Source organism: Manis pentadactyla, chromosome 15, assembly GCF_030020395.1.
Source record: "Manis pentadactyla isolate mManPen7 chromosome 15, mManPen7.hap1, whole genome shotgun sequence".
Lineage (NCBI taxonomy): Eukaryota > Metazoa > Chordata > Mammalia > Pholidota > Manidae > Manis > Manis pentadactyla.
In genome coordinates this window covers 32688323-32714792 of record NC_080033.1, presented here as the reverse complement: position 1 = coordinate 32714792, position 26470 = coordinate 32688323, and the positions used below count along the sequence as shown (strand labels likewise).

Genomic DNA, 26470 nt, shown 5'->3' with positions numbered 1-26470 from the left:
TGTGCAAAGTGCATGCAGAGACATAGAAAGAAACAAAAAAATTACTCATCATCCAGTTGTCTGGAGTCCACCACTGGTAGCATTCCTGTGTGTGGAGTCCTCTTGAATTCTCTGGTGCCCTGAAGGCTTGTCTGTACTCTTCAGGGATAGAAAATTCCAGTGGCTTCATCTGTTTAATGTAGTTAATCTTTCATTTACTCAAGCACAGATTCATCTTCAGATGGAGTTATTTCTTGCAATTTTATGTCTGTGTGGTTCTGTTTTTTGATAGAAGTCAGACAATTTCTTTAGTTTTCTGATACTCAAGTTTTTTGTAAGTCCATTCAGAGGTCTGGCCTGCACTGTTTGATTAAGATTTGTAGAGATCCAATGCTTTCTATTGGTTAGTAAGCAAGACCAATTTTTCCAATAGCTAAAACTGTTTTAAGTCAGTTTGCCAGATTTTAAGTCAATCTGTTTAAGAGATTATTAAAATCAGAATCCTAAGAAATGCTAGACTTTTCCAAACCTAATTTATATGAGAGTAGTAGAGTCTTCTAAGGGCTTAATGCTTTAAAAAACCCTTTGACTCAGCTATGAATACTTAGGATGATTTATTTCCTTATAGCAGTTTTATAAGTGAATTTATTGCTGAGCTGGTCTGAGATGGATGATAGGGTGGGTAGTCTTTCCGATACGGTGGCAAGTTGAGGAGTTGTTATTAAAAATTGTATACCCTAGTTTAAACAAGATATGTGAGAGATAGGTTTTATTTAAATGTAACTTGATTGACTAGTCTCAAATATCATTTGGGCTCATTTGAAATACAGGAATCTGTCATAGCAATTTTCTGTTTAGACATTTCCCCTCAGCCATATTAAATTTTCTTGCTCTTTCATTAGGATATGGTCTACCAGATGACATTGTGATAGAAAAGAGGGGCAAAGGAGACACTTTTGTGGATTGTACGGGTGTGGATATTAAAATTTCAAGCATAAAATTTGTTCAGCATGATGCTGTAGAAGGAATCTTAAGTAAGTATTTGAGTATTTCATGTATATTTGTTTAGGCTTTGAAGAAAAGTTTTACTTTCCCAGAAGATACAATTTAGTAAAATATCACTCTGTAGTTTATGGAAGGCTGATCATTTATGTACATAACATGATGACTTAGGAAGCTTACTCTAAAGTAAAAAATAGTTCAGCTTATTCTTAAAAATTTGTTAATTTAATCTTGGTTTTTACGTGATCATTTTTTTTTATTTTAAAACATCCTATCTTGTGGTCTGTGTTCCTTGTAATCAGTTTAGCCCTAACTCAAACCAGCTATCTCACGTGCCACTATTTGTTTCCTAGGGTCTGTATCCCCTTTTTTGAATTGGGCCTCCTTTTCTTCTTCCTTCCAAGATACTCTTAAAGTTAGTTTCTGATACTTTTTTTGTAATGAAAAGTGCTGTTTAACTTGCTTTTGTATTTATGAGGTCATTTTTTTTTCTAAGAATGCTACTTTTAGATTTTAGAAAATCATTCAAAATAGTCACTGTTTTAAAATTACGAACTTTTAATTCTAGTAACAAAGTTTAAGTGGTACCTATTGAGAAATATTTAGACTATCTAATGTCAGCCCTAGGCCATTTCTAATATTTGAAAGACACATTACCTCTTAAAGCTTTTGATTGCATGTTTTTATCATAGTCATTCACCGCGGCAAGACTACATTGGAAAACTGTGTACTGCAGTGTGAAACTACAGGGGTCACAGTACGAACATCAGCAGAATTCTTAATGAAGAACTCAGACTTATATGGGGCCAAGGTATGATAATCTCATCCTTTTGAAAAGTAATTTAGGTTTAAGATCTAAATAAGTAGATAAAATGTTGGACCAAGGTGTAAGTGCATATTCCTGTTCTCTTTCCTCAAAAGAAGTTCAAACACTCATATGTACTAAGTCAGTGAGAGTCAGTTGTATGAGATTCTTCTACTTTAACATTTTAAAACAGAGATTAGGAAGAAAAATAGTAAGTCTCACAGTTTCTCTATGATAACTTTGAGAGAGACTTAGACCCTTTAAGTTATAACTTTGTAAACAATTTTGTGGCAATTGAAGCTTGGTTGCTTTTTTTTAAAAATTAAACTTCATTTTGAGATAATTGTAGATTCATATGCTGTTGTAAGAAATAATACAGAGATACCTGTATGTATACCCTTTACCAGTTTTCCCTAGTTGTAACATTTTTCTAAATTATAATATTGCGACCAGGATGACATGGAGTCAGTCAAGTTGAATGTCTCCGTCACTACAGGGATCCCTCCTGCTGCCCTTTTACCACATCCACTACCTCGTGTTCCGACCTCCTCCTTGATCATTAACGAACCCTAATCTGTTCTCCATTTTTGTTATTTCATCATTTCAAGAATATTTTATAAGTGAAATCATGCAGTATATAACCTTTTGGGATTGGCTTTTTTTTACTCAGCGTAGTTCTCTGGAACTTCATCCCTGTTGCGTGTACTAATTGTTTCTTCCTTTTTGTTGCTGAGTAGTATTCCAGGGTTTGGTTGTTCTATAGTTTGTTTAACTGTTTACCTCTTGAAGGATGTCTAGATTGTTTCCAGTTTCTGGCTATTGTAAATAAAGGTATAAAATCGTTTGTCTGCAGGTTATTGTGTGGACAGTTTTCTTTTCTCTGTGGTAAGTGCCCAAGAGTGCAGTTGTTGGTCATAATGGTAGTTGCATGTTAAATTCTTTTTAAGAAACTGCCAAATGTTTTCCAGAGAAGTTGTACCATTTTATATGCCTGCCAGCAATATTTGAGTGATGCAATTTCACTGTATCCCCACCAGCATTTGGTATTTTCACTGTTTTTAATTTTAGCCATTCTGATAGGTATGTGTTTTTTTTATATATATAACCTAGATACTAGTTCTCAGTTGGGTATATAGGTTTACAGATATTCTATTCTGATCTGTAGCTTATCTTTTCATCTTCTTTCATGGAGTCCATTTAATCAATTTTTCCATTTTCAGGTTGTGCTTTTGGTGTTAGGTCTACAAACTCTTTGCCCAGCCCTAGGTCTCAAAGATTTTTCTCATATTTTTTTCTAAAAACTTTATAGTTTACATTTTACATTTAGGTCATGATCCATTTTTTAAGTTAACTTTGGTATAAAATGTGAGTTTTGTTACATTTATTTGCCTTTGGATGTCCAATTATAAATGCAGCATTTCTTGAAAAGACTGCTTCTTTCAATAAATTGGTTTTGCACCTTTGTCAAAAATCATCTGGGTATATTCGCTTGGGCCTATTTCTGGGTTCTCTGTTCTGTTACACTGATGTGTGATTTGTGTTTGTCTTAGATCCTGGATCTTGCTGGATCTGGGAGAGTTTCTGTAGATTCCTTGGGATTTTCTATGTAGATAATCATCTGCAAATAGGGAAAATTGATTTCTTCCATACTAATCTGTATGCCTTTGTTTCCTTATGGCCCTGGGTAGAACTTCCAGCATTATGTTGAATAAGAGTAGTGAGGGTAGACATTCTTACCTTATTTTGGTTATTAGGGGGAATGTATTCAGTATTGCACCACTGAGTATAAGGTTAACTGTAGATTTTTCTTTTTTTTTGGTATCATTAATCTACAATTACATGAGGGACATTATGTTTACTAGGCTCCCCACTTCACCAAGTCCCCCCCATAAACCCATTACAGTCACTGTCCATCAGCGTAGTAAGATGCTGTAGAATCACTACTTGTCTTGGGTTGCAAATCCCTCCCCGTGCCTCCCCCAACATACATGATCATCGTAATACCCTCTTTCTTCCCCACCCCCATCTCTCCCTTCCCACCCATCCTCCCCACTCCCTTTCCTTTTGGTAACTGTTAGTCCATTCTTGGGTTTTATGATTCTGCTGCTGTTTTGTTCCTTCAATTTTTTCTTTGTTCTTATACTCCACATATGAGCAAAATCATTTGGTACTTGTCTTTCTTTGCCTGGCTTATTTCACTGAGCATAATACCCTCTAGCTCCATCCATGTTCTTGCAATAAATATCTTCTCATGGTACACTACTACTGTTAGAAAAATAACTCAACTTACATGCAGTAGATGTGCTATAAATGGTTAATAGCAACTCTTCATCTTCAATATTGTGTATTAAATTATTCCAAAAATGGTTTAAAGAGGCTTGAGTGAATTATTTTTACTTCCCAAGTGCCTAGCATAGCATCAGGAAATAAATTATTCCTGTTACTGTTATACTTTTTTTGGGACCATTGGGTGCCCAGGGAACAGTATGAGAGAATTGGGCTGTGCATGGACCTTTCTGGTTACTTTCTGTAAGTGAGACAGTTGAATTGGCTGCTAATTTTAACATGTGTATAGTAGTAGAGGTCATTAATTAACTCATAGAAGTGGTTTTAAATTAGGCGGGGATATCACTTCATCTTTTGGGGATTACAACAACATATATAGCTGGGTGGCCCACTACACACCAAGCTAACTCTCTGTAGAGAGATAAAAAGATCTGCTAATTGGGACCTCAAGTAAAAGATTTTCAGTTTGGGGTAATGTACCAAATAAGATTTAGGATGATATTAAAAATACATATACAACAAAATATGCTGGTCCTTAGATCCTGAGGTCTCTAGCTGGTCTGTCTTCTTCTCTCCACTTCTCAGCCTTATGTTTGTTCTATATATAATCTCCATGGTTTTCACTTGTATCTAACATGAGAAATAGGGACATCTACTCCATCATCCCAGAAGTTGCAGTCTCTTAAATTTCTTTTTAGTTACCGAGTATCTGTTAAGTTTCATAGCATATTTTAAACATGATTGTCTTATTTGCTAGGTGGCTGCTGGCTTACGTTATTCTCCTTTTTAAGTTTTACATAATTCCTGAGAATTTGACATTTAATTTTAACTATTTTAAAACTGGTGTATTTAAAAAAATATAGGGTCTTATTTCTGTCCTCAAATCAGTATTTTACTAGACTCAAATACTTTTCTCCAAGTAATTGAATATCTTTGAGAGGATATTTGTTTTGAATAAGGGCATCTTTAAACAAAATTGTTAAATGTCTTGTTTTTGTTTTTGCTTTTCTAGGGGCACAATCAAAAAACTGATTTGTCCAGAATGAAAAAGAGTAGAGTAGTAATCAAGTGTTGATATTCTTAGCTAGTGTTTTGTGCGTGTGTATGTGTATGTATGAGTGTGTGTGCTTTTTGAAAGTGATAAATGAGAGACAACATGCTAGAAATGGAACAAGTAGAAACGTTGATTAGAAATACCAAATAAAACTATAGAACACTTTATATTTGCACTGTGTTTAAGTCTACAAGGTGACTAATAAAGCTTCTATTACAGTCCTGCCTTTATTTGTTTATTTATCTATTTATTTTATTAATTTACTTTATTAAGGTATTGATATACATTCTTATGAAGGTTTCACATGAAAAAACAATGTGGTTACGACGTTCACTCCTGTTATTGTGTCCCCCCCATACCCCATTGTAGTCACTGCCCATCAGTTTAGTAAGATGCCACAGACTCACTATTTGCCTTCTCTGCTACACTGTCTTCTCCCTGATCACCCCAACACCATGTGTGCCAATCATAATACCCCTCAGTCCCCTTCTCCCTCCCTCCCCACCCTCCCTCCCCCACCCTTCCCCTTTGGAAACCGCTAGTCCCTTCTTGGAGTCTGTGAGTCTATTGCTGTTTTGTTCCTTCAGTTTTGCTTCATTGTTATACTTCACAAATGAGGGGAATCATTTAGTACTTGTCTTTCTCTGCCTGGCTTATTTCACTCAGCATAATATCCTCCAGCTCCATCCAGGTTGTTGTAAATTGTAGAATTTGTTTCTTCCTTATGGCTGAGTAGTATTCCATTATGTATAAGTACCACATCTTCTTTATCCATTCATCTACTGATGGACACTTAGGTAGCTTCCATAACTTAGCTATTGTAAAGAGTGCTGCAATAAACATAGGGGTGCATATGTCTTTTTGAATCTGAGAAACTATATTCTTTGGGTAAATTCCTAGGAGTGGAATTCCCAGGTCAAATGGTATTTCTATTTTTCATTTTTTGAGGAACTTCCATATGCTTTCCACAATGGTTGAATTAGCTTACATTCCCACCAGCAATGTAGGAGGGTTCTCCTTTCTCCACATCCTCACCAGCATTTGTTGTTCTTAGTCTTTTGGATACTGGCTATCCTAAGTGATGTGAGGTGATATCTCATTGTGGTTTTAATTTGCATTTCCCTGATGATTATTAGTGATATGGAGCATCTTTTCATATGCCTGTTGGCCATCTGAATTTCTTCTTTGGAGAAGTGTCTGTTCATACCCTTTACCCATTTTTTAATCAGGTTATTTGCTTTTTGGGTGTTGAGGTGTGTGAGTTCTTTACATATTTTTGATGTTAGCCCCTTGTTGGATATGTCATTTACAAATATATTTTCCCATACTGTGGGATGTTTTTTTGTTCTGTTGATGGTGTCCTTTGCTGTACACAAGCTTTATGTAGTCCCATGTGTTCATTTTTGCTTTTGTTTTCCTTGCTCAAGGAGATGCATTCAGAAAGAAGTTGCTCATGTTTATATTCAGGAGATTTTTGCCTATGTTGTCTTCTAAGAGTTTTATGGTTTCATGACTTACATTCAGGTCTTTGATCCATTTCAAGTTTACTTTTGTGTATGGGGATAGACAATAATCCAGTTTTATTCTCTTGCATGTAGTTGTCCAGTTTTACCAACACCAACTGTTGAATAGACTGTCATTTCCCCATTGTATATCCATGGCTCTTTATCGTATATTAATTGACCATATATACTTGGGTTTATATCAGGGCTCTCTAGTCTGTTCCATTGGTCTATGGTTCTGTTCTTGTGCCAGTACCAAATTGTCTTGATTACTGTGGCTTTGTAGTAGAGCTTGAAGTCGGATAGCATAATGCCCCCAACTTTCTTTCTTTTCAGGATTGCTTTGGCTATTCAAGGACTTTTGTGGTTCCATATGAATTTTAGAATTATTTTCTCTAGTTCGTTGAAGCATGTTATTGGTATTTTGGTAAGGATTGCATTGAATCTGTAGATTGCTTTAGGCAGGATGGCCATTTTGACAATATTAATTCTTCCGATCCATGAGCATGGGATGTGTTTCCATTTATTGGTATCTTCTTTAATTTCTCTTGTAGTTTTCATTTTATAGGTGTTTCACTTCCTTTGGTTTATTCCTAGGTATTTTAGTCTTTTTGATGCAATTGTGAATGCAGTTGTTTTCCTGGTTTCTCTTTTTGTTCATTCATCATTAGTGTGTACGAGTGCAACAGATTTCTGAGTATTTGTATCCTGCAATGTTGCTGAATTTAGGTATTATATGATCTAGTAGTTTTGGAGTGGGTTCTTTAGGGTTTTTTATGTACAGTATCATGTCATCTGCAAACAGTGACAGTTTAACTTCTTTACCAATCTGGATGCCTTTTATTTCTTTGTGTTTGATTGCTGTGGCGAGGACCTCCAGAACTATGTTAAATGAAAGTGGAGAGAGTGGGCATCCTTGTCTTGTTCCTGATCTTAAAGGAAAGGCTTTCAGCTTCTTGCTGTTAAGTATGATGTTGGCTGTAGGTTTGTCATACATGGCCTTTATTATGTTGACCTACTTGCCCTCTATACCTATTTTATTGAGAGTTTTTATCATGAATGGATGTTGAATTTTGTCATGCTTTTTTGGCATCTATGGAGATGATCATGTGGTTTTTGTCCTTTTTGTTGAAGTGGTGGATGATAGTGATTGATTTTTCGAATGTTGTACCATCCTTGCATCCCTGGAATAAATCCTACTTGATCATGATGGATAATCTGTTTGATATATTTTTGAATTTGGTTTGCTAATATTTTGTTGAGTATTTTTGCATTTATGTTCATCAGGGATATTGGTCTGTAATTTTCTTTTTTTGTGGTGTCTTTGCCTGGTACTCATATTTGGGTGATGCTGAGTTCGGTAGTATTCCTTCCTCTTCTACTTTTTGGAAAACTTTAAGGTGGATGGATATTCGATCTTCACTAAATGTTTGATAAAACTCAGCAGTTAAGCCATCTGCTCCAGGGGTTTTGTTCTTAGGTAGTTTTTTGAGTACCAGTTCAATTTCTTTGCTAGTAACTGGTCTGTTCAGATTTTCTGTTTCTCTCTGGGTTAGCCTTGGGAGGTTGTATTTTTATAGAAAGTTGTCCATTTCTTCTAGGTTTTCCAGTTTGTTAGCATATAATTTTTCATAGTATTCTCTAATAATTCTTTGTATTTCTGTGGTGTCCATAGCGATTTTTCCTTTCTCATTTCTGATTCTGTTTATGTGTGTATACCCTCTTTTTTTCTTGATAAGTCTGGCTAGGGGTTTATCTATTTTGTTTATTTTCTCAAAGAACCAGGTCTTGCTTACATTGATTCTTTCTATTGTTTTATTCCTCTTGGTTTTATTTATTCCCAATCTAATCTTTATTATGTCCCTCCTTCTACTGACTTTGGGCATTTGTTCTTCTTTTTCTAGTTTCGTTAATTGTGAGTTTAGACTGTTCATATGGATTGTTCTTCTTTCCTGAGGTACCTGTATTGCAGTGTACTTCCCTCTTAGCATGCCCTTCGCTGCATCCCACAGATTTTGTGGTGTTGAGTTATTGTTGTCATTTGTCTCCATATATTGCTTGAACTCTGTTTTTATTTGGTCATTCATCCATTGTTTATTCAGGAGCATGTTGTTAAGCCTCCATGTGTTTGTAGGCTTTTTCATTTTCTTTGTGCAGTTTATTTCTAGTTTCATACCCTTGTTTTCTGAGAAGCTGGTTGGTACAACTTCAATCTTTTTGAATTTATTGAGGCTCTTTTTGTGGCCCAGTCTATGATCTATTCTTGAAAATGTTCCATGTACACTTAAGAAGAATGTGTACTCTGCTTCTTTGGGTGTAGAGTTCTGTAGATGTTTGTTAGGTCCATCTGTTCTAATGTGTTGTTCAGTGCCTGTGTCTCCTTATTTTCAGTCTGGTTGATCTGTCCTTTGTAGTGAGTGGAGTGTTGAAGTGTTCTAGAATGAATGCATTGCATTCTATTTCCCCTTTTAATTCTTTTATTATTTGTCTCACATATGGAGGTGCTCCTCTGTTGGGTTCATAGATATTTATAATGGTTATATCCTCTTGTTGGATTGACCCCTTTATCATTATGTAATGTCAGTCTTTGTCTCTTGTGACTTTCTTTGTTTTGAAGCCTATTTTGTCTGACACAAGTACTGCAATATGTGCTTTTTTTCTCCCTATTAGTTGCATGAAATAACTTTTTCCATCCCTTCACTTTTAGTCTGTGTATGTCTTTGGGTTTGAAGTAAGCCTCTTGTAAGCAGGGTATAGTTGGGTCTTGTTTTTTTATCCATTCAGTGACTCTATATCTTTTGAGTGGTGCATTCAGACCATTTGCATTTAGGTTGATTATTGATATGTATGTACTTATTGCCATTGCAGGCTTCAAATTCATGATCACCAAAGGTTCAAGGTTAACTTCCTTATTATCTAAGAGTCTAACTTAACTCACTTAGTATTCTATTACAAACACAATCTAAAGGTTTTTTTTCCCTTCCTGTTTTTTCTCCTCCATTCTTTATATATTAGGTATAATATTCTATACTCTTTGTCTATCCCCTTTTATTAACTCTGGTGACAGCTATTTAACCTTAGGAGCATTTCCATCTATAGCAGTCCCTCCAAAATACACTGTAGAGATGGTTTGTGGAAACTAAATTCTCTCAGCTGTTGTTTATCTGGAAATTGTTTAATCCCTCCTTCAAATTTAAATGATAATCTTGCTGGATAAAGTATTCTTGGTTTGAGGCCCTTCTGCTTCATTGCATTAAATATATCATGCCATTCCCTTCTGGCCTGTAAGGTTTCTGCTGAGAAGTCGGATGATAGCCTGATGGGCTTTCCTTTGTATGTGATCTTGTTTCTCTCTCTGGTTGCTTTTAATAGTCTATTCTTATCCTTGATCTTTGCCTTTTTAATTATTATATGTCTTGGTGTTGTCCTCCTTGTGTCCCTTGTGTTGGGAGGTCTGTGTACCTCTATGGCCTGGGGGACTATATCCTTCCCAGATTGGTGAAGTTTTCAGCACTTACTTCCTCTAAGACACTTTCTATCTCTTTGTCTCTCTTATTCTGGTTCCCCTATAATAAGAATATTGTTCTATTTGGATTGGTCACACTATTGTCTCAGTATTCTTTCATTCTTAGAGATCCTTTTTTCTCTCTGTGCCTCAGCTTCTTTGTAATTCTCTTCCCTAATTTCTATTTCATTTATCGTCTCCTCCACCATATCGAATCTGCTTTTAATACCCTCCATTGTTTTCTTCAATGATGGATCTCCATCCTAAATTTATTCCTGAGTTCTTGAATATTTTTCTATACCTCCATGAGAATGTTGATGACTTTTTTTGTTTAAATCTCTTTCAGGAAGACTTATTAATTCAGTCTCACTCAGTCCTTTGTCTGGTATTGAGATTTTGCTTTGAACCAGGTTCCTTTGATATTTCATATTTTTTTGTCGCGCTCTCTAGTGCTCAGACGCTCTACTCTCTGGAGCTGATCTGCTGCTGGAGTGATGACGGGGGTCGCAGTGGAGTGGTGCTGGTGCCTGGGGTGAGGAAAGAGCTGTTTCTTGTGTCCCGACTGTTATGCCTGTCCCCACTTCCAGAACTAGTGGGCCAAGCACACAGGTGTAAGCCTCTGTTCTATGTGTTTGTAGCTGCCGTAGACAGGGCTGCCCTCTGGCATGACTGACACCAGGGCAGAGACTGCTGGTTTGTGATTCAGGTGCGGGCTAGCCGGGAAAAAGTCACAGGAGGCTGTGTATCACGGTGGGGGCATTGGAGCTGCATAGCCAGCCAGGGGCATGGAGCGCCTGAAGATCGTTTAAGTTCCCAACCTGCTGAGCAGCTTGCACTCAGACAATTTTTTCTACCCTTCCTTTCTCCTGAGCAGTAAGCTCTGTGCAATCCTTGCCCCTTTAGCAGCTCTCTTGCTGTTAGGATATGAATTCCTGTTTTTGACAAGCAGCTAGAATCTGTGTCTCTCCAGGTATTCTGCCTGTCTTAGCTTCCCAACCCCTGTAATCATGAGAGCACCATGCAATGTAGGTTCATGCTCCCAGAACAGATCTCCAGGGCTAGGTGTTCAGCAGTCCTAGGCCTCCACTCTCTCCCCACTCTGTTTATCTTCCTCCCGCTGGTGAGCTGGGGTGGGGGAAGGGCTTGAGTCCTGTTTGGTCACAGCTTTGGTATGTTACCCTGTTCCTAGAGGTCTGCTCTTTCTCCAGGTGTATGCAGTCTGGTGCAGCCTTCTTTCCTGTTGATCTTTCAGGATTAGTTGTATTAATTATATTTTCATATTATATGTGGTTTTAGGAGGAGGTCTCTGTCTCACCTCACACTGCCATGTTTAATCTGAATAATGTTATCAAAATACAGTCCTGCCTTTTAAAAACTGATTGTCATTACTTTAAAATATAACTTGTAGGGTGCTGGCATAGAAATATATCCTGGAAGTAAATGCACCCTCAGTGACAATGGGATCCATCACTGCAAGGAAGGGATACTCATTAAGGTGAGCACCTGCTGAAATACCCTCTTTCCAAAGATTGGAATGGTTTCACCTAAGAAATAATTACATTTTATTAAGTTTCCATGTTGGGTTTTATTCTCTGGTTTTGAAAAGATATAAGCAATATATAAATTTTAATAATCAATAGTTGGTGATTGAAAGCTTCTTATGAAAATACTTTGCTGTCTATAGATCTGCAGAAATGACGGGAATACTGTGTCACTCAGAGTTCAGACTGTGCTACCATATTAATAAGCATAGCTTTCTACTTCATTTTTAGAATAGCCTGAAAAAAGTGAGATTTTTAAAGCAGGCAGTGTTGAATGTGACAGTTCCTTAAAACATTTGTTTTCAATGTCACAGGACTTCTTAGATGAGCATTATGACATTCCCAAAATATCCATGGTGAATAATGTCATACATAATAATGAAGGTTATGGTGTTGTCTTGGTGAAACCTACAATTTTCTCTGACCTGCAAGAAAATGCCCAAGATGTAAATGAAGGTATGTTGTCTTTAGTAATTTTTAAAAAAATAACCAGATATAATGTACTTTATTTCAGCATTACACTCTGATTAAGGATCTGAGTCTTCCTGTTCTTAGAAAAGATAACTGGCATATGCTTGGGCATGGACATAGGAAAGCTTGTAAGCTGTAACATAGACTCTCAGGGAGAAAAAACTTTCAAAGTCAACTATTCATTCAAAATCTTGATGTGTGGTTTCTGTGGTCCTTCAGTTCCCTTATCATGCTTGACCTTATATAAATGTATAGAATAAGGATCGGCATATGATAGCAGTGGTGGTTTCTGCTGGCATTTGTTAAGGATGGAGGCAGAAAAATGATTGTGCCAGGTTGAAAGCTGCATTTAACTGCATTTACTGGAGGGGAGTATGGAGTTTGCCTCTATTTTTTATTGGAAGAAGTAAATGCCTCCCTGTCAACTGTCTTTCTTTGCAGCAAAGCTGAGCTAACTCATTAGGATATTTGTGACTTTCAAGTCAGATCACTATGAAATCTCAGTCATAGAGAAGGATTAAACATTGTCATTGGTGGGGAAAGTTTAATTTAAAAAGTTCTAATAGTGAATAATGAATGACTGGATCCATTCCAGTTCTTTTTCTCTTCACAGTTCTGTAGGTCACAAGTCCAGGTGGGCTTGGCTGGCTTATCTGTCTCTCAAGGGCAAAACTGAGGTGTCAGCTGGGAAAGGCTGTTACTTTCAAGTTCTTAGAGAATCTACATCTGAACTCACTCATATTGTTGGCAGAATCCATCTCTTTGGGGTGGCAGGACTGAGTATACATTTTTTTTTTTTTCTGCTGGGGGTTGGGGATTGCTCTCAGCTCCTAGAGATTGCTCTCAGGCTCTAGCTCATGACCCTCTCCCATCTCAGCAACAGAACCTCCCTCAAGGAAAATCTCTCTCATGCTTTGACTTCTTCATGCTTTCCTCTTCTTCATCCATCCAGAGAAAACCTTGTTTTTAAATGGCTCATATGATTAGATTAGATGCACCCGAACTATCTTAAGATCAACTGATTAGTAACCTTAATTACATCTGCAAAATCCTTTTGCCATTTAATAATCATGAAAGTAACACCAGGGTGTGGGCATCATGGGGCCATCTAGAATTCTGACTATCGTAGCACTCATTTGTAATACGGGAATTAGCTGTTAGATTGGGAGTTGCTTTAGGAAAAGTAGCGCTGTCTTATTAATCTTTGCATTGAGCTCCTAACAGTGCTTAGTATGTCAGTATCCAGGAAAGGTCTGTTGAGTGAGTGAGATTCTAGGTTAATAAAAGAAAAGAATTTAAACTTGGTAATCCTTTCTGAGGTCTAGGAAACTTTGGTATGAAGAATAAGACAACTGCTTGTTGAGATGCTTATGGCAAAATGTTTTTAAAATCCAGTCAGATGACAGGACTCCTTGGTAGAAAAAAGTTGAAAACTCTAATAGACTGTAAAAACACATGTTTTAGTTGCATTAGTTTGGTTTGTTAACTTTGTTATAATTTGTGTCTTTCCAGAAAGTACAACACCTAAAAATCAGACAAGTGGAGAGGCAGATACAGCTGAAAGAGTGGATCTAGAAGACCTGATTGAATGTGCAACTGGTAAAATGGAGCTTTTTGCACGATCCGACCTTTCTGAGCAAGTTGAAGGCAATTTTGAAATTGTTAATGAACTAGTTGCTGCCTCCACACAAAAAGGCCAGATAAAGAAGAAACGGTTGAGTGAACTGGGCATCACACAAGCTGATGACAACATAATGTCACAAGAGATGTTTGTTTCAATTCTGGGGAACCAGTTCAAGTGGAATGGGAAAGGGAGTTTTGGCACATTTCTTTTCTGACCACTGTGATGTAAATAGATAGCAAAATACTGGATTTTGCACATGCTGCCCCAAGAATCACTGCTGCTGTCATAGCTCTCTTCATGTCTGTATTTTATATTTGATATATTCAACTGGGTTTGAGTGAAATGTAGATTTATTTCTGTCTGCAGGTGTTGCACATAAAACACTCTCCATTTTTATAAGAAAGATCATAACATAAAACAGAAAATTTTAAGATATTTCTTATCTAGAAAGTCTTGCTTTTTCAAATATAGTTCTCTCCTGTAAAACCCATTAGTAACTTTCTAGTGTAAATACACTTTAATTTAGCACTTCAAGGAGGAGGAAGAAAGGTAGAATGCAGGGTGAGTGCACAAAAATGCAATATGTGTCAAATATGCAGTGTTCTCATAGTTGTCCTTTTATCCCAGTTACAGTGAGTCTGATTTCCATATTGTATTTGCATAATACTTGTCTTAAAATAAAAGCTTTTATGATTGGGAGGTTATCTACCTAATCAGACTTATTATTGAGAATCTAAGTGGGATGCATTTTTATGTTGAGCTATGTAACCATCAAAGGAGTAATGGATAGCATAGCAGGTTTGAAGCAGAAATGAAATGTGTTATTCAAAGCTAATGTGTATGTAGAGCATTTTCACTATTGCTGAGTATGAATGATTAAAAAGAAAGAGCTGCTCTTTCATCATAACAGTATTCTGACCAAATATCTTACACAGTCAAAATGGTTTTCTATACAACCTTTATCAGTTCTGTGTTCTTGATATCATATTGTAAAACACAACTTTTAAAAATATATTAAGAAAATATATGTGACATTAATATGCCTACTGATTAAAATTATAATGATGAAATAATAAAATGAATCTTGTTATCTTTTTCCAAATGCACTATGGGCCATATATGATCCTTTGAAGTATACACAATATTTTGATATCTTTTTAGTATTCAGCAAGAGTATTACATTTTTTTCCTCAGGGTGATTGTTTCTTAAATTTGAATAAATCATAATTCTTATTTTTCAGAAGCAACTACATGTGGAAGGACTTTTGTTGGATTTTTTGACCATTGAAGTCATTTTCCTTTACCCCTTTTAAATCCTGTTTATGCTAATTAATTTTGCATCAATTTGAGCTAAATATTGATTTAAAAACCATTTATTCAACTTAAATAAATCAAATTGACTTTTCAGTTTACTTTCCACTTTATCTTGGAGTTTAGATTTTACATATTCTCTTGTAGCTTGCCAGTGTCAAGAGAATGACAAGTAGCTAGGTAAGTAGAGTTACTACTTTCTTCGTTCCCTTTTATAACATAGTAGTTTTCCAGATTTCATTTCTATCTTAGTTTAAATCTAAGCTTATATTAATTTTTATTCACGTGATAAGTTATTAGTTAATAGGCATAATGTATTCTTATTTAAGTTACATAGAGTGCATTTTTCCTTAATTGTGAAGAATTGAGCATCTCAGCTGGCATAGTATAGGGAATATAGAGAGAGCTCTGTAAGAATGTGGATTTGACAATTGTGGTGAAAACACTGGCATGGAAAAAGGACTGTCTTCTGTGTTGATTGAATTACCATATGTCCTGTCCTTATGATCTACCCTTAGTGTGACCTTGAATTTATGGCAGATAAAGGTAGCAAAGTAGTACCTTGATTTGAGTATTTTCTTTATTTAAGATTCCCTAGAAGTACCTCTCTGTTTCTTATTCTCACTTTGCCACAGATACATATATGAATTTATTTTAATTCATTTAGGTAGAGGTCATTTGATCTCAAGTGTATATACTCACTTTTCTAGAACTTCTATAACATCTAGTTGTAGAAGGATGGCGAGTATCTGCTTTCCAGATTTGGTTCTTCAGAGGGAGATTGGAGAAGAAACTTTTATATAAAGCTCTGATTATTTCCTACAAGCAATCTCACTTGTGTTTCTTTATAATTCGATTCACTGTTATTCTATTCCTTTATAGAAAAAATGTTCCACAGTCTTTGGAAATTAAGATAGGATAAAATTGATGATAAGCCAAGTTTATACATAGCATTTAATTTTATAACATTTAATTTTATTCTGTGATTTAAAAAATTACATATATACAAAAATTTTAAAGTCTTTTTTTTTTTTTTTTAAATAATTATTTTTTATTGAAGGGTAGTTGACACACAGTATTACATTACATGAGTTTCAAGTGTACAACACAGTGGTAGAACATTTATATACATAATTCTAGGTTCCAGCTATCACCCTACCAAGCTGTTACAATATCTTGACTATATTCCTTATGCTATACATTACATCCCGGTTACTAATTTATTTTACCATTGGAAGTCTGTCCTTTTTTTTTTGTGAGGGCATCTCTCATATTTATTGATCAAATGGTTGTTAACGACAATAAAATTCTGTTTAAAGTCTTTTATGTGGTAAAATGAACATCTCTGTTCTTAGTTATCAGTCTTAGTAGAAAAGGATATATCCTTTAAGAACAGTGAAATGCATAGTATGATAATGCTCTGAAAATTACTTTTGCTATTTTCTCTAAACATATTGTAGAAGTCTATATACATAAAGTTTGACTTCATTCTTTTGGTGATTCTTTTATACTCCATTATCAGAATTCTTTCATTTGCAAGTGGTTAAAAACCCAACTCATGCTTGTGAGGGTTGGTTTTTGGAACAAGGAGGTCTGAAGTCCAGAGCTGGTTTGAGGTGTGGCTGGGGGCCCGTCCTTCCAGTCCTGCCTTTCCTGGTGTTGGTTTCATCTTCAGGTTGGCTTTTTCTGGATGGTGATAAAAATGTTCCCTCAACAACCCCAGTCTTTATGGCCCCAGAAAGAAGAGAGACCTAGCATCAGGTGAGATCTGCCTGTATTGTATGCTTGTCCTTTGACCAGTCACTATAAAACCTGAGAAATGGTATCATCTGTTCTCATTGGATCACATTTTCCCTCTTACGGAAAAGGGTGGAATCGTGATTGACTCATTCTCCAGGTGGTGGAAGAGCGGTTTCTAGACGAAAAAGGTGGGTTCTTTTGCTGGAAGATGGCAGGGCTGCTTTACATGCAAAAATAAAGATGTCTGCTACAGATGGATGAGTCATAACTTAACCTATTACTGTATTAATGGGAATTCGGGTCACCAGGTTTTCATTATTACGTACAGGTATACATCAAAGAATGTTCAATACAACACTTGTGACTTCTCTAAGATTTTCTATGGTTAGATTATTGGATAAAGACTTTTTGGGTTGAGGGTTGTGGATTTAAATTTTGACAGCTATTGACAGATTGTTTTCTAAGAAAGGAGCTCTGGTTTATACTTCTACCAACAGTTCATGGGGAGTGATGGTTTAGCATATTCTGGTAACATCAAATATTGTTAATTTAGAAAGATGCTCGTGAAGAATAAAAAAATAATTTTGATTTGTGTTCTTACGATTACTATGATGATATTTTATCATTAACTGTATTTTCATATTTCCATGCTTTGAAAATTGCCTGTTCATACATTTGCCTGTTCTATTCGGTAGGTGTTACTGATTTATAGGAGGTTTATATACTGTGGTTTTTAATCCTTTAATATTACAAGTGTGTGTATTAAATATAGGTATACTTATGTTTATATATAATACATATATAAAATATTCTTGAGCTGTCTCATTTGTTTATGGTATTTAGTTTTAAGTTTTAAATTTTAATTGTCAAATCTGCTTTTCTGGGTCTTGTGGCTTATTTACATAGGGCTTGTCAATCATAAGATTATAAAAATATATTCTAATACTTTTACAATCTTATTTAAGTTTACATTTCTTTTTTTTATATTTTTTAAATTTTTTTTAAGGTATTATTGATATACAGTCTTATAAAGGATTCACATGAAAAAACAATGTGGTTGCTACATTTACCCATATTACCAAGTCCCCACCCATACCTCAGGTGTAGTCACTGTCCATCAGTGTAGTAAGGTGCCACAGATACACTGTTTGCCTTCCCTGTGCTACACTGTTTTCCCTGTGATCCACCACACCGTATGTACTAAACATAATACCCTTCAATCCCCTTCTCCCTCCCTTCCTACACACCCTTCCATACCCTTCCCCTTTGGTAACCACTACTCCCTTCTTGGACTCTGTTGAGTCTGCTGCTGTTTTGTTCCTTCAGTTTTGCTTCATTGTTATACTCCAGAAATGAGGGAAATCATTTGGCACTTGTCTTTCTCCACTTGGCTTATTTAACTGAGCATAGTATCCTCTAGCTCCATCCATGTTTTTGCAAGGGGTAGGATTTGTTTCTTTCTTATGGCTGGATAGTATTCCATTGTGTATATGTACCACATCTTTATCCATTCATCTACCGATGGACACTCAGGTTGCTTCCATATCTTGGCTATTGTAAATAGTGCTGCGATAAACATAGGGGTGCATATGTCTTTTTGAATCTAAGAAGTTGTATTCTTTGGGTAAATTCCAAGGAGTGGGATTCCCGGGTCAAATGGTATTTCTATTTTTAGTTTTTTGAGGAACCTCCATATTGCTTTCCACAATGGTTGAACTAGCTTACATTCCCACCAGCAGGGTAGGAGGGTTCTCCTTTCTCTTCATCCTCGCCAGCATTTGTTGTTCTTAGTCTTTTCGATGCTGGCCATCCTTACTGGTGTGAGGGGATATCTCATTGTGGTTTTAATTTGCATTTCCCTGATGATTAGTGATGTGGAGCATATTTTCATGTGCCTGTTGACCATCTGAATTTCTTTGGAGAATTGTTTCTTCATATCCTCTGCCCATTTTTTAAACAGGTTATTTGCTTTTTGTGTGTTGAGGCATGTGAGTTCTTTATATATTTTCAATGTTAACCCTTGTCGGATATGTCATTTACAAATATATTCTCCCCTACTGTAGGATGCCTTTTTGTTCTCTTGATGGTGTCCTTTGCTGTACAGAAGCTTTTTAGTTTGATATAGCCCCACTTGTTCAATTTTGCTTTTGTTTCCCTTGCTCAAGGAGACACGTTCAGGAAAAAGTTGCTCATGCTTATATTCAGGAGATTTTTGCCTATGTTGTCTTCTAAGGGTTTTATGGTTTCATGACTTACATTCAGGTCTTTGATCCATTTTGAGTTTACTTTTGTGTATGGGGTTAAACGATAATCCAGTTTCATTCTCTTGCATGTAGCTGTCCAGTTTTGCCAACACCAGCTGTTGAAAATGCTGTCATTTCCCCAATGTATGTCCATGGCTCCTTCATACCATATTAATTGTCCATATATGGTTGGGTTTATATCAGGGCTCTCTGTCTGTTCCATTGATCTATGGTTCTGTTCTTGTGCCAGTACCAAATTGTCTTGATTACTGTGGCTTTGTAGTAGAGCTTGAAGTTGGGGAGCATAATCCCCCCAGCTTTATTCTTCCTTCTCAGGGTTGCTTTGGCTATTCGGGGTCTTTTGTGGTTCCATATGACTTTTAGAATGATCTGCTCTAGTTCATTGAAGAATGCTCTTGGTATTTTGATAGGAATTGCATTGAATCTGTAGATTGCTTTAGGCAGGATGGCCATTTTGGCAGTATTAATTCTTCCTATCCATGAGCACAGGATGTGTTTCCATTTATTGGTATCTTCTTTTTTTTTTTTAAATAATTATTTTTTATTGAAGGGTAGTTGACGCACAGTATTACATTACATTAGTTTCAAGTGTACAACACAGTGGTAGAACATTTATATACATAATTCTAGGTTCCAGGTATCACCCTACCAAGCTGTTACAATATCTTGACTATATTCCTTATGCTATACATTACATCCCGGTTACTTATTTATTTTACTATTGGAAGTCTGTCTTTTTTTTTTTTTTTTTTTTTTGGTGAGGGCATCTCATTTATTGATCAAATGGTTGTTAACGACAATAAAATTCTGTATAGGGGAGTCAATGCTCAATGCACATGGTATCTTCTTTAATTTATCTCATGAGTGTCTTGTAGTTTTCAAAGTATAGGTCTTTCACTTCCTTGGTTAGGTTTATTTCTAGGTATTTTATTCTTTTTGATGCAATTGTGAATGGAATTGTTTTCCTGATTGGTCTTCCTGCTCGTTCATGGTTAGTGTATAGGAATGCGACAGATTTCTGTGTATTAACTTTGTATCCTGCAACTTTGCTGAATTCAGATGTTAGATCTAGTAGTTTTGAAGTGTGGATTCTTTAGGGTTTTTAATGTACAATATCATGTCATATGCAAACAGGGACAGTTTAACTTCTTCCTTGCCAATCTGGATGCTTTTTATTTCTGTGTGTTGTTTGATTGCTGTGGCTAGGACCTCCAGTATGTTGAATAGAAGTGTGGAAAGTGGGCATCCTTGTCTTGTTCCCGATCTTAGAGGAAAAGCGTTCAGCTTCTCACTGTTAAGTATGATGTAGGTTGTGGGTTTGTCATATATTGTCCTTTATTATGTTGAGGTACTTGCTCTCTATACCCATCTTGTTGAGAGTTTTTATGAATGGATGTTCAATTTTGTCAAATACTTTTTCTGCATCTATGGAGATGATTATGTGTTTTTTGTCCTTCTTTTTGTTGATGTGGTGGATGCTGTTGATGGATTTTTGAATGTTGTACCATCCTTGTATCCCTGGAATAAAAATCCTACTTGATCATAATGGATGATCTTTTTGATGTATTTTTGAATTCGGTTTGCTAATATTTTGTTGAGTATTTTTGCATCTATGTTCATCAGGGATATTGGTCTGTAATTTTCTTTTTTTGTGGTGTCTTTGCCGGGATTTGGTATTAGAGTGATGCTGTCTTCATAGAGTGAGGTTGTAAGTATTCCCTCCTCTTCTATTTTTTGGAAAACTTTAAGGAGAATGGGTATTAGGTCTTCTCTAAATGTCTGTTAAAATTCGGTGAAATTTGCAACAGCATGGATGGAGCTAGAGGGTATTAAGCTCAGTGAAATAAGCCAGGAGGAGAAAGACAAGTACCAAATGATTTCACTCATATGTCGAGTATAAGAACAAAGAAAAACTGAAGGAACAAAACAGCAGCAGAATCACAGAACCCAAGAATGGACTAACAGTTACCAAAGGAAAGGGACTGGGGAGGATGGGTGTGAAGGGAGGGGTAAGGGCGGGGAAAAAGAAAGGAAGCATTACGATTAACATGTATAATGTGTGTGTGTGTGGCACAGGGAGGGCCGTACAACACAGAGAACACAAATAGTGATTCTACAGCATCTTACCATGCTGATGGATAGTGACTTTAAGGGGGTTTGTGGGGGGACTTAGTGAAGGGGGGAGCCTAGTAAACATAATGTTCTTCATGTAATTGTAGATTAATGATACCAGAAAAAATGTGATCTGCAATAAAGATGAGCTCAAAGATTAAAAAAAAATTCAGTGGTGAATCCATCTGGTCTGGGGTTTTTTTCTTGGGTAGTTATTTGATTAGCGATTCAATTTCATTGCTGGTAATTGATCTGTTTAGATTCTGTGTTTCTTCCTGAGCCAGTGTTGGAAGGTTGTAGTTTTCTAGAAAGTTGTCCATTTCTTCTATGTTATCCACTTTGTTAGCATATAGATTTTCATAGTATTCTCTAATAATTCTTTGTATTTCTGTGGTGTCTGTCATGATTTTTCCTTTGTCATTTCTGATTCTGTTTGTTTAGACTCTCTTTTTTTCTTAATAACTCTGTATAGGGGTTTATTTATTTTGTTTATTTTCTCAAAGTACTAGCTCTTGGTTTCTTTAGTTCCTATTGTTTTATTCTTCTCAATTTTATTTATTTCTTCTCTGATCTTTATTATGTCCCTCCTTCTGCTCACTTTGGGTCTCATTTGTTCTTCTTTTTCCAGTTTCAATAATTGTGACTTTAGACTCTTCATTTGGGATTGTTCTTTCTTCTTTAAATAGTCCTGGATTGTTATATACTTTCCTCTTAGAACTGCCTTCGGTGCATCCCACAGATTTTGCAGTGTTGAAATATTGTTGTCATTTGTCTCCATATATTGCTTGATCTCTGTTTTTATTTGGTCATTGATCCATTGGTTATTTAGAAACATGTTGTGAAGCCTCCATGTGTTTGTGGGATTTTTCATTTTCTTTGTGTTTCTAGTTTCATACCTTTGTGGTCTGAGAAACTGGTTGGTATAGTTTCAGTCTTTTGAATTTACTGGGACTCTTTGTGGCCTAGTATATGATGTATTCTTGAAAATGTTCCATGTGAACTTGAGAAGAATGTGTATTCTGCTACTTTTCGGTGTAGAGTTCTGTAGATGTCTGTGAGGTCCATCTGTTCTAATGTGTTGTTCAGTGCTTCTGTCTCCTTACTTATTTTCTGTCAGGTTGATCTGTCCTTTGGAGTGACTGGTGTGTTGAAGTGTCCTAGAATGAATGCATTGCATTCTATTTCCCCTTTTAATTCTGGTAGTATTTTTTCACATATGTAGATGCTCCTATTTTGGGTGCACAGATATTTATAATGGTTATATCTTCTTGTTGGATTGACCCCTTTATCATTATATAATGTCCTTCTTTGTCTCATAACTTTCTTTGTTTTGAAGTCTATTTTGTCTTTTACAAGCACTGCAATTCCTGCTTTTTTCTCCTTATTAGTAGTATGAAATATCTTTTTCCATCCCTTCACTTTTAGTCTGTGTATGTCTTTGGGTTTAAAGTGAGTCTCTTGTAGGCAGTATATAGTTGGGTCTTGTTTTTTTTTCCATTCTATTACTCTGTGTCTTTTGATTGGTCCATTCAGACCATTTACATTCAGGGTGATTATCAATAGGTATGTACTTATTGCCATTGCAGGCTTTAGATTTGTGATTACCAAAGGTTCAAAGTTAACTTCCTTACTATCTAAGAGTCTAACTTAACTCACTTAGTATGCTAGTACAAACACAATCTAAAGGTTCTCTTCCTCTCCTCCTTTCTCTTCTTCCTCCATTCTTTATATATTAGGTATCATATTCTGTACTCTTTGTCTATCCCTTGACTGACTTTGGAGGTTATTGATTTAATTTTGCATTTGCTTAGTAATTAATTGTTCTACTTTCTTTATTGTGGTTTTGTTACCTCTGGTGACAGCTATTAAACCTTAGGAACACTTCCACCTATAGCATTCCCTCCAAAATACACTGTATAGACTGCTTGTGGGAGGTAAATTCTCTCATTTTTTGCTTATCTGGAAATTGTTTAGTCCCTCCTTCAAATTTAAATGATGATCTTGCTGGATAAAGTATTCTTGGTTCCAGGCCCTTCTGCTTCATTGCATTAAATATATTGTGCCACTCCCTTCTGGCTTGTAAAGTGTCTGATGAGAAGTCTGTTGGTAGCCTGATGGGTTTTCCTTTGTATGTGATCTTAATTCTCTGTGCCCACTTTTAAGAGTCTGTCTTTTTCCTTGATCTTTGTCATTTTAATTATTATAGGTCTTGGTGTTGTCTTCCTTGGGTCACTTGTGTTGGGAGGTCTGTGCACCTCCATGGCCTGCGATACTATTTCCTTACTCAGATTGGGGACGTTTTCAACAATTACCTCCTCAAAGATACTTTCTATCCCCTTTTCTCTCTCTTCTTCTTCTGGTACCCCTATAATGTGAATATTATTCTGTTTGGATTGGTCACACAGTTTTCTCAATATTCTTTCATTCTTCAAGATCCTTTTTTCTCTCTGTGCCTCAGCTGCCTTGTGTTCCTCTTCTCTAATTTCTATTTCATTTATCATCTCCTCCACCATATCTAATCTGCTTTTAAAACCTTCCATTTTATGTTTCATTTCTGATACTGTGTTCTATAATGATTAGGTCTCTGACCGAAATTCATTCCTGAGTACTTGAATATTTTTCTACACCTCCATGAACATGTTTATGATTTTTATTTTGAAATCTCCTTCAGGAAGATTCATTTGGTCAATTTCATTTGACTCTTTCTTTGATTTATTTATAATTTTGCTTTGAACAAGGTTCCTTTGATGCTTCATATTTGTATATGGCGCCCTCTAGTGCCCAGAGCCTCTCCTCTCTGGAGCTGCTCAGCCCCTGGAGCAATGGCAGGGTTCACAGGGGATCAGTGTTGGTGCCTCCGGGGAGGAAAGAGCTGTTTCCTGCTTCCCAGCTGCTATCCCTGTCTCCACTGCCTGAACCAGTGGCGCTGAACACACAGGTATAAGCCTCTATGCTTTGTGTTTTTTGCTGCTGTAGGCCTGGCTTTCCTCTTGCTGGCCTGACGCCAGGGCAGGGATTGCCGTTTTGTCAGCCAGGTACGGGTTGTCTGGGAGGAAGGTGCAGCAGGCTGCATATCACAGAGGGGGTCCTTGGAGATGCATAGCCAGCCAGGGGCATGGAGCGCCTGAGGATCGTGAAAGTTCCCAACCTGGGCCAAGTGCACCTGGATAATTTTTTCTACCCTTCCTTTCTCCTGAGCAGTAAGCTCTGTGCAATCCTTTCCCCTTTAGCAGTCCTCTCGCTGTTAGGAAGTCTCTCAGACTGACCACCCAGGACAGCTGGATATGGATCCCTGTTTTACACAAGCGGCTATAATCTTAGTCTCTCCATGTATTCTGCCTGTCTTAGCTTTCCAACCCCCCTAATCACAAGAGCACCATGTAATGTAGGTTTGTGCTCCCAGAGGAGATCTCTGGAGCTAGATGTTCTGCAGTCCCAGACCTCCACTCCCTCCCCACTCCATTATTCTTCCTCCTGCTGGTGAGCTGCGGTGGGGGAAGGGCTTGGGTGCAGCTGGGCCACGGCTTTTGTATGTTACCTGTTCCGTGAGGTTTATTCTTTTCTCTAGGAGTTTGCAGTCTGGCACAGCCTGCTTTCCTGTTATTCTTTCAGGATTAGTTATATTAATTACATATTTGCATTCTATGCAGTTTTAGGATGAAACCTGTGACTTACCTCTCATGCCGCCATCTTTAATCCAAATTTACATTTCTGATCCATCCACCATTGCTTTTGTATATAGTATGAGGTAGAAGTCTTTCTTCAGATGGTTAGCAAGTTCTCTCAATACTATTGATCATTCATTTTTTCCACCCTTACTTTCAATCATACTAAATTCCTTTATTTGCCTACTGTTTACCCGCTGGCTAATAATCTCCATCTAAGTCTATATTGTGTTACAAGGATCACTAGCACTCAATCAAATTTGACCAGACCTATTTCCTAGTCACCCTACATGTAGCAAGCTGTTTTTCCTGGTAAAATGACTTGAGGAAAATACAGTCTCACTCCCACTCCATTCTTATTTTTTGAATCCTTCGTTATTGAGCATTTTTTTTCCTTAATTAGCTTTTGTCAGTTTTTTGATAGAGTCACAATAATCAATTTCAAGTATACAGTTCTCTGAGTCTTAACAAATAATATCAAGTGTATAACAACAACAATAATCACAATACTGAATGTTTCCATCATCTCTAAAAGTTCCCTCATTTCCTTTGCAGTTAGGCCTCTTCCCCGACCCTTGGGCCCTGGCAACCATTGCTCTGCTGTCACCATTTTTGCCTTTTCTAGAATTACATATAAAAATAATGACTCAGTCTTTTGTGTCCATCTTAAGTTAGCATAAAAATATGTATCAGTTGTTTCATGTGCAGTAACTTATTTCTTTTTATTGCTGAGTAGTTTTCCACTGTGTGGATATTTAGTATTTTCTATTCATTCACCAGTTGTGGCCACTGGGTTGTTTGCAGCATTTGCTTATTATGGATAAAGTTGCTAATAATATTTGGGTAAAAATATTTGTCTGACCATATGTTTTCATTCCTCTGGGGGTAAATACCTGTGAGTGGGGTTGCTGGGCTGTATAGGAAGTGCACATGTTACTTTATTTGAAATCTCCAAATTGTTTTCCAAAGTGACTACCATTAGTGCATGAGAGTTTTAGTTGCTCTGTGTCCTTGCCAATACATGATATTGTCAATTTAAAAATTTTAAGTGTTTTAGTGGATATGCAGTGACAGCTCATTGTGGTTTTAATTCACATTTCTGTTACGATTAATAAGTTTAGCATCTCTTCATGTGCTAATTAACTATTTCTGTATCTTTAGTGAAGTGTTTATTCAAATCTTTTGCCTATTCCCCCACCAAACCACCCCCTCCCAAATCAGGTTGTTTGTCTTCTTGAGTTGTAAGGTATGTTTATTCTTAATTCTGGATACAAGATTTAAATCAAATATATGTTCTGAAAATATTTTCTTTCTGTCTGTGGCTTGGATTTTCATTTTCTTAATAGCATCATTTGAACAGTAGAAATTTAAATTTTATTTGTCTGGTTTACCAATATTTTATTTCATGGTTCATTATTTTTTTGTCTTATCTGAAAAATCTTTTTCTTCTGTCTTCTTTTGGATTGAGGGTTAAAATTTTTTTTTTACTGGATCCATTTTGTCTCTAGTGTTGGCCTCTTTCTTACCTATACTTTTTTTTTTTAAGTTGTGATTTAGGGCAATAGTTCTCAACTAGAGGTAAGTTTGGTATCCTAACCCCACCCAAAAG

At 36.4% G+C, this 26470-nt stretch overlaps 1 protein-coding gene across 1 annotated transcript in view; it reads left to right on the top strand.

Moving 5' to 3' along the window:
* Nucleotides 1–14180, top strand: part of SHCBP1 (SHC binding and spindle associated 1) — a 35246-nt gene extending 21066 nt beyond the window's left edge. Inside the window, exons 9-13 of the mRNA XM_036905716.2 lie at nt 882–1013; nt 1674–1792; nt 11542–11628; nt 11989–12130; nt 13658–14180. Of these exons, the coding sequence (XP_036761611.2) occupies nt 882–1013; nt 1674–1792; nt 11542–11628; nt 11989–12130; nt 13658–13983 (806 nt within the window). The 3' untranslated portion in view covers nt 13984–14180. The remainder of the gene's footprint in view (nt 1–881; nt 1014–1673; nt 1793–11541; nt 11629–11988; nt 12131–13657) is intronic.
* Nucleotides 14181–26470: the final 12290 nt, after the last annotated feature.